Source organism: Malaclemys terrapin, unplaced genomic scaffold, assembly GCF_027887155.1.
Source record: "Malaclemys terrapin pileata isolate rMalTer1 unplaced genomic scaffold, rMalTer1.hap1 H_1, whole genome shotgun sequence".
Taxonomy (NCBI): Eukaryota; Metazoa; Chordata; order Testudines; family Emydidae; genus Malaclemys; species Malaclemys terrapin.
In genome coordinates this window covers 519021-532701 of record NW_026530195.1, presented here as the reverse complement: position 1 = coordinate 532701, position 13681 = coordinate 519021, and the positions used below count along the sequence as shown (strand labels likewise).

Below are 13681 nucleotides of genomic sequence, written 5' to 3'. Positions count from 1 at the left end.
TGGCTGGCCCCAGGGGGGCGCTAGGGGGCGCTGTGCTGCGGGGTGGGGGGCTCAGTGGGGGGCGCTCTCCCCAGCGGTCAGGGCTGGCCCCAGGGGGGCGCTAGGGGGCGCTGTGCGGTGGGGTGGGGGGCTCAGCGGGGGGCGCTCTCCCCCGCAGTCAGGGCTGGCCCCAGGGGGGTGCTAGGGGGCGCTGTGCGGCAGGGTGGGGGGCTCAGTGGGGAGGCCAAGCACCGGGAGAAGAGGCTGCGTCGCCCGGCTGGTGGAGCGGCTGGATGCCCACCCTGCGGGCGCTGTGGCTGCTGGACCCCGACAGGCTGGCGCCCGGGGCTGGCAGCGGCAGGAGCAGGGGGAGTTGCTGCCCAAGTGGCCCCGGTGCCCGATCCCGCTGCCAGCCCCTGCCCACAGCGGTGCCCCATGACGCCCCCCTGAGGCAGGGGTGGGAGGTGCAGGCCCAGCAGGTGCCCATGCTCTGCCCCCGGCCCCACCTCTGGCTGCTTGTCAGTGCCCCGGAGCCGCCCTCCCCAAGCGGGAGGAGCGTGCACCTGCTGACCATGCCATGTGACCTGTGCTGACCTCTGACCTCACGCCCTGCTGCCCCTGCTCCCCCAATCCATCATCTCCGAAACTCATCAAATCACCTGTGTGTGTGTGTGTGTGGGGGGGGGGGGTGCACAGGTAATACTCCCTGTGCTTTGAATTCAGTGGTTAAGGGGGGGGGTAATGGGGGCTGGGAACACAGGGCATGGGGGGCACGGGGGCCTCAGATGTTGGGGGATCTGTTGGCACTGGGAAGGGGGAGTTGGGAGACTGGGGGGTGATTACCTCCCCTCCCCTGGACAGGTAGGTGGGAGAGTGGGGGGCTGCTCCCACAGATGATGCCAACCCCCTTTGCCCCATGGCTACCGGGGAGAGGCCAGGGAGGCCCTGCCAGGCTAGGAGGGGTTAAGGAGCTGTCACGTGGAGGGGAGGCAGAACCACGTGCCTCCCCGCCCCCCTGGAGATGCGGAAGCAAAACCCTGGGCAGGGCCAGCTGCAACCCCAGTGTGAGTGCTGTAGGCCCGGATTCGAACTCAGCTCTGGGAGAGGTGGGGGGCTGGGGGGTTAGAGCGGGGGGCTCAGGGCCAGGGCTCCTGGGTTCTCTCCCTGGTTCGGGGAGGAGGGGATCCGGCAGTGAGGGCCAGGAGCCAGGACTCCTGGGTTCTATCCCTGGCTTGGGGTGGGGGTCTGGGAGCCAGGACTCCTGGGTTCTCTGCTCACAGGCCCCGCTTTGCCCCCCAGCCTGGGATGGACGTGGGTGCCTATCTCTCCCGCATCGGGTACCAGGGCCCGACAGAGCCCACCCTGGAGATGCTGCGGGGGCTGCACCGTTGCCACCTGTTCTCGGTGCCCTTTGAGAGCCTGAGCGTGCACTGTGGGGAGCCCATCACCCTGGCGCTGCCCCTGCTCTACGACAAGATCGTCCGGCGGCGGCGCGGCGGCTTCTGCTACGAGAACAACGGGCTCTTCCAGTGGCTGCTGCGGGCGCTGGGTTTCTGTGTCGTGGGGCTGGCCGGCCGCGTCCGGAACCGCTTCACCGGGCGCCTTGGGCCACCCTGCGACCACCTGGTGCTGCTGGCCCGGCTGGGGGACCAGCGCTTCCTGTGCGACGTGGGCTTCGGGGACGGCTTCCTGGAGCCCCTGTGGCTGGAGCCAGGCCTGGAGCAGCCGCAGGAGGGCGGCACCTTCCGGCTGGGCCTGGCGGGGGGCGTCTGGGCGCTGGAGCGGCTGCGGGCGCCAGGCGAGGAGGGGCAGATGCTCTACACCTTCACGCTGGAGGAGCGGGAGCTGGGAGACTTCGCCACCATGTGCTGCTACCACCAACAGGCCCCCAGCTCCATCTTCGCCTGCAAGTCCTTCTGCAGCCTGCCCCAGCCGGGCGGCGGCCGCCTCACCTACATGGGCTGGCGTCTCATCGCCACGCGGGGCGGGGAGCGCACGGAGACCCCCCTGCAGCCCCACGAGATCCCCGCCCTGCTGCAGCACGCCTTCGGGGCCCAGCTGAGCGGGACCCTGGTGCCCAAGGACCAGGAGATACAGCCGCCCCCCCGAAGGGGAGGAGATGGGGCCAGCTCCCCCCCACTGAATGAAGGAGCTCCAAGAAATGAGGTGGAGGGACCCAGAAACACCCCTGGGTGCCCGGCTCAGAGCTGTCGGGAGGGTGAGCTGTAAAACAGGCCGGCCAGGGCAGAAACCTGGCTGGGGGGAGCTGCTGGGCCCAAAGGGAAGAACGGGGTGGGGGGGGGGGGGCTGGGAGCCAGGACTCCTGGCTTCTGTCCCCAGCTCTGGGTGGGGAGCAGGGTCTAGGGGGTTGGGGCAGAGCTGGGGCCCAGGACTCCTGGGTTCCATGGCTGGCTGGGACACAGACTGTGTGATCCTGGGTGGGTCCATCCCTGCTGTGTATTGAGCGTGTGAGCTCTGTGGGTGCAGGGCCTGTCTCACACTGAGCAGCGAGGGGGCCCTGAACCCTGGGGGCAGGGATCAGTGCGGTGCCAGTCGCTCTGGCCCCACAGCTGCATCCACCCACCCCCTCCCCACAAGTAAAGGGCAAGAGGCTCAGGACCGACGGCTGGGTTCATTTCTTTATTTATTTCATAAAAGCAGCTTCGCCCCCCTCAGTGCTGGGGATAAACGCCCCTAAAGTCCCCTATTTACAGAACAGGTCGGCGGGGCTGGGTCTGGGTCTAGGCCTCGCTGACATGATGGGCAGGCTCCGGGCCATGCCTAGGTGCAGGGGGTGGGGGCAGGGCCGTGCCCAGCTGCTGCAGGGGGTAGGAAGGGGGATCCCCCAGGCTCAGGGACAGCAGCAGCCGGCTCCGTACCCAGCTGTGGGGAGGTATCCCGCGGGGGGGGGGGGGAGGGGGCGCTAGGCCCAGGCCTCCATTGGGCTCCAAGCCCAGCTATGCAGGGGCGGAGGCATCCCGGGGGGGCTAGGCCCAGGCCTCCATCGGGCTCCATGCCCAGCTATGCAGGGGCGGGGGCATCCTGCGGGGAGGGGGGCAGGGGGGCACTAGGCCCAGGCCTCCATCGGGCTCCATGCCCAGCTATGCAGGGGCGGGGGCATCCCGGGGGGGCTAGGCCCAGGCCTCAATGACGTCGTCGGGCTCCATGCCCAGCTGCTCGGGCGTGCGGGTCCCCGCCAGGCGCTGCCCGTCGAAGAAGAAGCGGAGCTGGTGGCCACCCAGCCCCATGGCCTCCTGGTAGCGCTCCATCAGCCGGTGCAGCGGCTCCGCCTGCCGGGGGTGGGGGGTTAGCAGGGTGGGGGCACACGCCGCAGACATGCACTACAGGGACTGCCCCAGCATCCCTCCCAAAGCAGCCCCAGGAGGAGAGGGGCCTGCCCCAGACTAGCCCCGCTCCCGTGACTGCCCCAGCCCCCCCTCAGCCAACAGCCCCTCCCCCCCGAGACTGTGACAACCCCCTCCTCCCCCCCCTCTGCAAACAGCACCTCACAGCCCCCTGGCATGGCCCCTCCCCCTGTAGGTGCCCCCCCAGATGGTGACCCCTCCCTGTAGCCCCCCCTTACCTTGGGCACGTTGAGTGTGAGCTGTGAGTCCTTCTCCTGGCCTCGCACGGTCAGACGTAGCTCCCCAGGGCCCGGCCCGGCCCCCGGCTCTCCCCCACCCTGCGGCTCCCCAGCTGCCATGTCCACCACGCAATCTACAGGGGACAGACGGAGACAGAGCGTGGGGGCGGGCAGCTGGGGGCGCTGCACTGATCACTCCTGTTTCCCCCGTCCCGGGTTGGGGGACCCCCACTGATGTCAGACCCCCCGCCCCAGCCCAGGGGGCACAGCATGCACTTCGGGGCCAGTAACCCGATTTCCACTACTGGCCGCGGACTCGTCAGCTGGCCGCCATGGAGCGGGAGAGAGGCCTGGTGCGTGGGGCCACCATGAGCCTCCAGTGGGAGGCAGCTATGGGGGAGGCAAGGGGACCCCAGGACGGCTCAGGCGGGTGCAGCAGAGATGCTGTCGGGACAGCTCCGCTGGAAAGCCATGTGCAGCATTGGGCGCCCCCAGAACACAGAAATGTGGGGCGGGAAGGGACCTTGACGGGTCACCGTGCCCAGCCCCTGGCCAGCCAAACCTGGGCCGGCCTTGACAGCTCTTTGTCCAACCTGTTCTTAGACACCTCCCGTGCGGGGGACTCCCCAACCTCCCTCAGCCTGTTCCAGGCCGAGCTCCCCCTCTTACAGTTAGACAGTGGTTCCTAATATTCGACCTAAGTCTCCCTGGCCGTAGACGGAGCCCATCACTGCCTGTCCTGCCTCCAGCGAACATGGAGAATAACTGATCCCTGTGACGAACGGGGAATTTTCTGTAGCATCTGTAGAAGTCTCACGCCAGCCTCGGTTTTCCCTATACTTTGCACGGCTACCCAGTACCAGGGGAGGACTAAGTTTGCTCTCAGGGCAGCCTAAGACACGGGGTATGCGCATCACCGCCCTGGCTGGTGGAAGAACAGTCATTAAGGAACTGGCTGAAACCGCCCCAGATCAGCAGTGGGGCCAGAGAGCCGATGGCAGCGCTCCTGACTCCTGGCCCCACGCTCTCAGTGGGAAGCTGGCACAGACCCCAGGTGGGGAACCAGGGGCTAGGAGGGGCGAGATGGACGCTGGGGGCTCTCACCCGGGAACAGACTCAGGAAGGAAGTCAGAGAGCGAGTGAGCGAGACACACAGCCTGCCCCAAGGGGCTTCCCACAGCCTGGGGGGGCTCTAGGCTGAGCAGAACGGACTGGGCTGTAACCTGCACCCCTCTGCGCTACCCTAAGGGCTCCCTGTGCCGTGCCCAGCTAACACACCTGACTTCATGCCAGCGCTGTGGGGCTGTCCCTGCCACGCTGGGCGAGGGGCACCGTCCCGGCAGCATGGGCACGTCTCTGCCAGGGTCTGGCTCAGCGGGACTCGCTGGGCAGAGCTCACGGGGGAAGCAGGAGGCTGCAGCCCAGAGGTTCAGTTCAAGGCAGTGAGGCCACGTGGGGGTCTGGCATATGGACGGGATTTCCCGGGACTCCGATACCAGCCCTCGCTAGAGCTGACCCCTGCTCTCAGGGCCCCTCCAGCTGCTGGGCTCTAAACTCACCCAGGTTTTAACCTTCCTCGGGTCAGGGTTTCAGACCCCGGCTCTGGACTCTCCCCTTTGTCCCCACTTGGCTAACGCCCGGTGCCCAGAGCTGCCCCCGGCATTCCAGCTGGGCCTGCCCAGCGCATGTGGAACAGCTCCCGCCCGTGTCTCACATACAGCGCTGCTGCTCACACCCCCAGCCGAGAGCCGCCTGTCCCACGACCGCGGCCCGTCCGCGCCTGCCCCGCTCTGCCCACAGACCCTGCACCTGTGCCAAGAGAAGCCCCCTGCCCCTCACTCACCGATGATGTCGGCTACGCCCAGGCCCAGGCCCTGGGGGGTGCTGCCGGGGGGCAGCTCTGTGTCTCGCAGCAGCAGCAGGATCTGCTCCGGCCGGACCTGCAGCCTCCCGGCCATGTGCTCCACCACCGCCTGCAGGGGCTGTGACTGCGCCGGGGGAGGGGACAGTCAGGGAGGGACAGGGGGACAGCCCGGCTCAGCCTGGCAGCCTGCTGGGCTGTTCGGGGCCAGCGTGAGCCAGGCAGCAGGGCTGGCACGGCCGGTGCCAATCGCCTGGTACATTCACCACCGAGTGACTCCAGCTGGGCCCATACAATCCCTGGGCCATTTCCGAGAGATCCAGTGTCGGGCAGTTCCGCCGCCCCCTGCAATCAGTCTTAATCCCACCCCGGCCTCCCAGCTCTACACTGGGGGGGTGAACCAGCCCCTTGACACCCTTCCTCCACCTGGCCGCTGTCCTGCCCCGACACCTCCCATGCCCTACCCACACCCGCCTAAGTGGTGCGCTGTGTGATCTGCGCTCTGCCTTCCCCGAGATCCTCCACCCCACAAGGGCATGGCCGGGGTCTGCACGCTGGGGCAGGGGCTAGCTCAGAGCCCAGCTGTGGGGGCAGGGTTGGAGATACAGTGTCTGCGGGGGGGAAAGGTTGTGGGGCTGGGCGGTGGCATGGGGGATATATACGGCCTGCACAGGGGCCCGGCACACATTGAGGGGATGGGGGGCTCACTCTCCAGCCACATGGGGATGTGGAAAAGCTGAGAGGTGGGAGTGCAGGGGGTGGGGGGGGTCACTCACCATCTCCATGGCGACGCGGTGGATCTCGGCCCGGCACCGCACCTTGAGCTGCAGCTGCCGGGGCGCGGGGGACGGGGGCGGCTCCACCAGGATCACGTCGTCCTCGGGCAGCTCCTCCCGCAGGCTGCGCTGGGCAGCCGAGAGCCACGTGCTGAGACCCCGCAGCTGGCGTGCCACCTCCCTGGGGGGCAGGGCCGTCAGACCCCCACAGACCCCTGTGCCCCACAGACCCCCCTCCCACACCTCCCTGGGGGGCAGGGCCGTCAGACCCCCACAGACCCCTGTGCCCCACAGACCCCCTCCCACACCTCCCTGGGGGGCAGGGCCGTCAGACCCCCCCAGATCCCTGTGCCCCACAGACCCCCTCCCACACCTCCCTGGGGGGCAGGGCCGTCAGACTCCCCCAGATCCCTGTGCCCCACAGACCCCCCCCCCACAGACACACCTCCCTGGGGGTCAGGGCCATCAGACCCCCACAGACCACCCCCATTCCCCACCTCCAGAGACTCCCCAGACAGATCCCCCCCAGAGACCCTCCCCGCTCTCTACAAGAGAGGTGCCCCCCAGAGAACCTGTCCCTCAATTCCACAACTCCTGACGGGGCAGAGATTCCAGCAGAGACCCCCACACCCAGCCTCAACACCCCCCCCCCCCCACTCCACATCCGGGGAGTTACTCACCGTCGGGTCCGGCCCCTCTGCCGGCGTGTGGGCTGTGGTGGGGGAGGGGGAGAGGGAGACTCGTCCCGGACCCTGAGAGAGAGTGTGAGCAAGCGAGTGCGCAGGGGGTGAGATGGGGGCTGTTGTGAAGGGGGCCTGGGAAGCTGTGCCCCATAAGTGACCCCCCCCAGGGGACAGACCCCAAAGCCAGAGGCCACAGAGCCTGAGCCACGCCCCCATCTCCCCTTTACAGCCCTACCCCCATGGTAACCCTGCCCCCACCCCCCATTAGAGCCCTCCCCCCATATACCCCCATGGTAACCCTGCCCCCACCCCGATCCCCCCCACCTCCCATTGGAGTCCTGTCCCCTCCCACCATACACCCCCCACGGTAACCCTGCCGCAGTCCCTCCCCCCCCACCTACGTTCTCGCTGCCCCCTGCTGCTGCAGCTCCTCCTCCGGCCAGTCAGTGCAGGGGCCCTGGGGGAGGCGTGGGGCGTGAGGCCGCTCCGGCCGGGGGGGCGTGACAGGGCCAATCTCATCGACGTCCAGATCCGCCCCTGGGGGGGGGGGGGGGGGGGAGGGGAGACAGCAGCTGTGATGGCCAGGCAGGGGGCACCTCTCCCCACAGCTGCCCCCCAAAGACAATAAACCCCCATCCAGTGCACGTACCCCGACCCCCCCAAACACATCCAGCACACAGCCACACATTAACGGAACTGGCTCCGCATATTGCCAGCCCAACACCAAGGATTGTAATGACTCTGTAAACTCTGGGGTCGTACCCTATGACTGGAGAGCTGCTAATCTAGCTCCTGTTTTTAAGAAAGGGAAAAAAACGTGATCCGGGAAACTCCAGGCCTGCTAGTTTGACCTCAATTGTACGCAAGGACTTGGAACCAATTCTGAAAGAGGAAGTTGTTAAGGACATGGGGTGAACGGTAACTGGGATAAACTACAACAGGGTTTTACAAAAGGTGGATCCTGCCAGACCGCCCTGAGCTCCTTCTTTGAGGAGAGAGCTGATGTTTTAGACCAAGGAAGTGCAGTGGATCCAATCCACCCGGCTGTCCGGAAGGGTTTGGATCCAGTTGCACATGGGAAACTATTCGTTACATTGGAGAAGAGGGGGATTGATAGGAGAACTGGAAGGTGAGTAAGAACTGGTTAAAGGGGAGACTGCAACCAGCCCTATTGAAAGGTGACCTGTCAGGCTGAAGGGAGGTTACTAGTGGAATTCCTCAAGGATCGGTCTTGGGACCAACCTTATTTAACATTTTTATTACACCTGTTGATTAATTGCAGTTAACTCACTCAGTTAACTCAAAAAATGTCATCGCGATTAATCACAGTTTTAATCGCACTGTTAAACAATAGAATACCAATTGAAATGTATTAAATAGTTTGGATGTTTTTCTACATTTTCCTATATATTGTATTCTGTATTGTAATTGAAATCAAAGTGTATAGTTTTTTTTATAAATGTTTGCACTGTAAAAATGACAAAAGAAAGAGTATTTTTCAGTTCACCTCATACAAGTCCTGTAGTGCAATCTCTTTGTCGTGAAAGTGCAACTTAAACAAATGTAGATTGTTATATAACTGCATTCAAAAAAACAAAACAACGTAAAACTTCAGAGCCTACAGGTCCATTCAGCCTCCTCCTTGTTCAGCCAATCGCTAAATATAAACCAACTTGTTTCTCTTCATTTACAGGAGATACTGCTGCCTGCTTCTTGTTTACAATGGCACCAGAAAGTGAGAACAGGCATTTGCATGGCACTTTGGTAGCCAGCTTGCAAGGTATTTACATATAGGTATTTTTTAATTGTGATTAATTTTTTTAATCGCTTGACAGCCCTCATTTTTATTACTGAGCTTGGCACAAACAGTGGGTGCACGCTAATAAAATTTGGGGATGATACAAAGTGGGGAGGCGTTGCCAATATGGAGAAGGACCGGAATATCCTACAAGAAGAACTGGATGATTTTGTAATCTGAAGTAATAGAAACGGGATGATGTTTAATAGTGCAAAGTGCACTGAGGGACCAACAACAAGAATTCTTGCTCTAAGCTGGGGACTTCTCAGTTGGAAGTGACAGAGGAGGAGAAAGACCTCGGTGTATTGGCTGATCACAGGCTGACTAGGAGCCGCCAATGTGATGTGGCCATGAAAAAGGATAACAGCCCTGGGGTGCATCAGGCGAGGTGTTTCCAGTGGAGAAAGGGATGCGTCAGTACCATTATACGAGGCACTGGTGAGACTCATCTGGAGTACTGTATAAGAACGGCCACACTGGGTCAGACCAAAGGTCCATCCAGCCCAGTGTCCTGTCTTCTGACAGTGGCCAGTGCCAGGTGCTCCAGAGGGAATGAACAGAACAGGGAATCAAGTGACCCATCCCCTGTCACCTCTTCCCAGCTTCTGGCAAAGATGTTCTGGTCTCTCATTTGTAAGGAAGATGAATTCAAACTGGAACCGGTGCAGAGAAGAGCTGCTAGGATGATCCGAGGAATGGAAAACTTCCCTCATGAGAGGGGACTCAAAGAGCTTGGCCTGTTTAGCCTGACCAGACGCAGGCTGAGGGGAGATAGGATCGCCCTGTATAAATACATCAGAGGGATACATACCAGCGAGGGAGAGGAGTTATTTAACTTAAGCGCCAATGTGGATCCAGAACATATGGCTATAAACTGGCCATTAACAAGGTTTCTAACCATCAGAGGAGTGAAGTTCTGGAGCAGCCTCCCAAGGAGAGCAGTGGGGAAACCCCCCAACTGGCTTCACGCCCGAGCTTGATAAGTGTATGGAGGGGTTGGTATGACAGGACTGCCTACAATGGCGTGCGACTGCCCGTAGCAAAAATTCCCAGCGGCCAGAGACGGGACACTAGATGGGGAGGTTCTGAGTTACTACAGAGAATTCTTTCCCGGGTACCTGCCTGGTGGGTCTTGCCCACACGCTCAGGGCTAACTGATCGCTGTATTTGGGGTTGGGAAGGAATTTTTCCCCGAGGTCAGATTGGCCGAGACCCGGGGGGGGGGGGGGGGGGTGTTCACCTTCCTCTGCAGCGTGGGACACGGGTCACTCACAGGCTAGAACTAGTGTCAGTGGTGGAGTCTCTGTAACTTTAACCCATGATGTGAGGACGTCAGTGACTCAGCCGGAGGGAGATTCTGTGGTCTGTGATCAGATCGGGGGTCTCTCAGACTTTAAGGGCACAGGAGGCCATCAAACATCACCACCCCTGTGGGGACTCCAACCACAGCCCGGCCAGACACAGCCCCCGAGATGTATCCCTGCTGCCTCCTCCCACTCCCCCACAGCACATACATAGTCCCCACCTCCCCGAGGCCAAACCCCCCTACTCCCGCCCCGCCCTAGCACCCCCTTACCTCCCTGCCACTGCAGGGCGGGCACCTCCTGGCGCAGCTCCGCGGGGCACAGTTGGAAGCTGCTGTTCACCTGGCGAGGAAGGGGGCATGTTACCCACAGGGCCCTGCTGCACGGGCACCCCCATCGGAGCACGAGCCTCAGGATGGGCACAAGAGGGATGAGCATGGCCGGGAGGGGGGGGGGGGGGGGGGGCTGGGAGCCCGGACTCCTGGGTTCTATCCCCGGCTCCAGAAGTGGAGAGGGGTCTGGTGGTTAGTGCTGGGGGAGAGGGGGTGCTCGGATGCCTGGGTCCCTGTTACCTTGTTCGAGTAGACAGGCACAGCAGGGATCTCGGTGCTGCACAGGACACGCCGGCGCTTGGGGCGCGGCTGCCCCGCTGCCCCCCTCGGGGGTCTCACAAGCTCCCCCTCGCTGTCACTGCTGCTGCTGCCCCCCACGTATATTGGGGGTGGGGCAGGGCCAACCTGGATGGGGATGGGAGAGCCAGGGTTAGGGGGCAGGACTCCTGGGTTCTACCCTGGGATTCCTCCAGTGCAGCCCCAGGGGGGCTCCCCCCACCTGCCCAGCGGCCCCCTCAACCCTGCGCCAAGACGGGGCTAGGGAGGAGCAGACCCCAAGTCCCCTCACCCACTGCCCCCCAGAGACCCCCCACAACCCCACCCCTTTGCCCAGAGACCCCCCCACTGCCCCCAGAGACCCCCCCACTGCCCCCCACCCCTGCCCAGAGACCCCCCCACAGCCTCGCTCCCCAGAGACCCCCACTACCCATCCTGCCCCCAGAGACCCCCCACAGCCCCACCCCTTTGCCCAGAGAGCCCCCCATAGCCTCGCTCCCCATAGCCCCCCCACTACCCCTCCTGCCCCCCAGAGACCCCCCACAGCCCCACACCCCTGCCCAGAGACCCCCCCCATAGCCTCGCTCCCCAGAGACCCCCCACTACCCCTCCTGCCCCCCAGAGACCCCCCACAACCCTGCCCAGAGACCCCCCACAGCCTCGCTCCCCAGAGACCCCCCACAGCCCTGCCCAGAGACACCCCCACAGCCTCGCTCCCCAGAGACCCCCACTAACCCTCCTGCCCCCCAGAGACCCCCCACAGCCCCACCCCTTTGCCCAGAGACCCCCCACAGCCTCACTCCCCAGAGACCCCCACTGCCCCTCCTGCCCCCCAGAGACCCCCCACAGCCCCACACCCCTGCCCAGAGACCCCCCACAGCCCCACCCCACTGACTAGCCCCCAGCCCCACCCAGAGACCCTCGCCACTCACCTGCTCCGCCATGGCGCGGGCTCCCAGGTCACTCCCACCCATTGGCTTAGACCTTCCCACTCAGCCCCGCCCCTGCCCTGCCATTGGCCACGGCTCCGGAGGTTCGGTGACGTCAGACCAGGCGGCTCCGCCTCCCGCGGCGCAGGGGCCGCTGGGAGTTGTAGTTCCTAGGTGGGGCTGGGGGGCTCAGCTCCACCCCCTGAAGCACAGGGGCCGCTGGGAGTTGTAGTTCCCAGGTGGGGCTGGGGCTCGGCTCCACCCCCTGAAGCACAGGGGCCGCTGGGAGTTGTAGTTCTCACGTGGGGCTGGGGGGCTCGGCCCAGCGGCTGGGAGACTTGGGTGAACCACAGGAAACCCCGCGCAAGCCTGGCACGCCAGCACCAGCACCGCCTCGCCGTAAAGCGGGAGGATTGTCGCGCCAATGCCAGTGTCCGCGAGAGGCGCCAACATCGTCAGCGTCGAGGCCCCGGTGATCCAGCCCCCGCTGAGGTGCAGCAGGCACCGTGCGCCCGACGTCCACCCACCAGAACAACCTCCGTGCGCCCAACGCCCCAAAGGAGAAAGGAAACGGGGAGGCCCAAAGAAAGGAAAGACAATGGTCACGCAGCCATCATGGGCCAACCCCGTCTTCCAACACCACCTGCCACGTCGGCCAACGAGTTCGAGGGTCAGACTCCTAAGGACCCATGAAAAATAAACCCTGTGAAAGCGATCGGCTTCGACCTCGAGGGAGCACCGGTGACGGGCTCCCAGCCTGTGTGACGAAACACTGCCCTTCGCTTTAAACCTGCTGCCTGTTACTGTCATTGGGTGACCCCTCGTTTTGTGTTATGAGGAGGAGTAAACAACACTTCCTTATCCACTTTCTCTACACCAGTCAGGGTTTTACAGACTTCTATCGTATCCCACCTTAGTCGTCTCTTTTCCAAGCTGAACAGTCCCAGTCTTATTAATCTCTCCTCACACGGCAGCCGTTCCATGCCCCTAATCATTTCTATTCCCTTTTCTGTACCTTTTCCAATTCCAGTCTGTTTTGAGATGGGGCGACCACATCTGCACGCAGTATTCAAGGTGTGGACATACCATGGATTTATATAGAGGCAACATGATATTTTCTGTCTCATTCTCCCTTTCCTAGTGATTCCCAGCATTCTGCTCATTTTGTGACGGCCGCTGCGCACTGAGCAGATGTTTTCACAGAACTGTCCCCAGTGACTCCCAGATCTCTCTCTCGAGTGGTACCAGGTGGCTTTGGCCCCATTGGGATAGCAGGGGGCTGCAGGCCTCACAAAACAATAGTCCCATGGATGATCATTGAGGTTTGCAAACAGGCAAAGTAAGAAAAATGCTGCTTGCGAACGCCTGAATTTGACTTCAGCCTTTTGCCTTTGTATCTGCTGTCACGTGACATTGGTAGTTTGTGTTTTAATACTTTATCAGGCTCTCACTTTGTGGAGCTCAGCAGTTACTGTCCTTAACTAATTATTGTCTGCCCCCCCCCCATTGCCTGGCCTCACCCCATAATGTCTCACTGTGACAAAGTGGGGAGCTTTCTTAGTGCTTGGCATGAACACGGTGCGTGCCTCAGTTTCCCTGTGTCTGTGTGTGTAACGAGGTGGTGGGAGAGGGTTTGTTGTTGCAGAGGACCAGGTGTGACCTCGCCTGGCAGCCGGGACCCTGGAGATGGGGGACCCAGCGAGCCCCCAGCTTGGCAGTCAGCTGGTTCTGGCCAGTGTGGGGCTGAGGAGAGAGGGGCCGGTGACCTGACCAGCCGGTTCCAGCCCGAGGGGAACAAAGGACGGAAGAGAGGGGCCCAGGTGACCTGTTTACCTGGGACCGAAGACAGAGGACGAAGGAGGGGCTGTTGGGGGAGGGAATATAGGGGGCTGGGCTGGAAGCAGGAGGCGGCTGGGGACAAGGAGCAGCCAGAGCCCATGGGGACGGGGACAGACCCAGCTGGCCGGGGCTGAAACTGGCCAGGCCCGAGGGCCCTGAGAACTGCCTGGGCTGGGCTCTGACATTCAATAAACCTCCTGTGTTCCCCGGCTGGGAGTCACTGCAGGGTGGAGACCGGAGGATGGCACATTGTTCCCTCTGGGGGTGGAGGCCCTGGGGGCCCAGAGCGAGGGGACTCCATGAGGGCCCCACTGCACAGAC

General features: G+C 63.0%; 2 protein-coding genes across 2 annotated transcripts; one reads left to right on the top strand and one right to left on the bottom strand.

Moving 5' to 3' along the window:
* The first annotated feature begins 1031 nt into the window (after positions 1–1031).
* LOC128829631 (arylamine N-acetyltransferase, pineal gland isozyme NAT-3-like) lies at positions 1032–2253 on the top strand. The gene is made up of 2 exons (XM_054015109.1): positions 1032–1043; positions 1279–2253. The coding sequence occupies exon 2, from the start codon at positions 1285–1287 to the stop codon at positions 2206–2208; it is 924 nt and encodes a 307-aa protein (XP_053871084.1). The 5' UTR covers positions 1032–1043; positions 1279–1284; the 3' UTR covers positions 2209–2253.
* A 347-nt stretch (positions 2254–2600) lies between these two features.
* Positions 2601–11593, bottom strand: LOC128829629 (NFATC2-interacting protein-like). Its single transcript, XM_054015107.1, has 9 exons — positions 11525–11593; positions 10557–10721; positions 10257–10326; positions 7284–7419; positions 6880–6951; positions 6200–6380; positions 5406–5550; positions 3563–3696; positions 2601–3269 (listed from the first exon to the last, which is right to left on the bottom strand). Exons 1-9 carry the CDS (start codon positions 11564–11566, stop codon positions 3111–3113), a joined length of 1104 nt encoding a protein of 367 aa, XP_053871082.1. The 5' UTR covers positions 11567–11593; the 3' UTR covers positions 2601–3110.
* Between the last annotated feature and the right edge of the window lie 2088 nt (positions 11594–13681).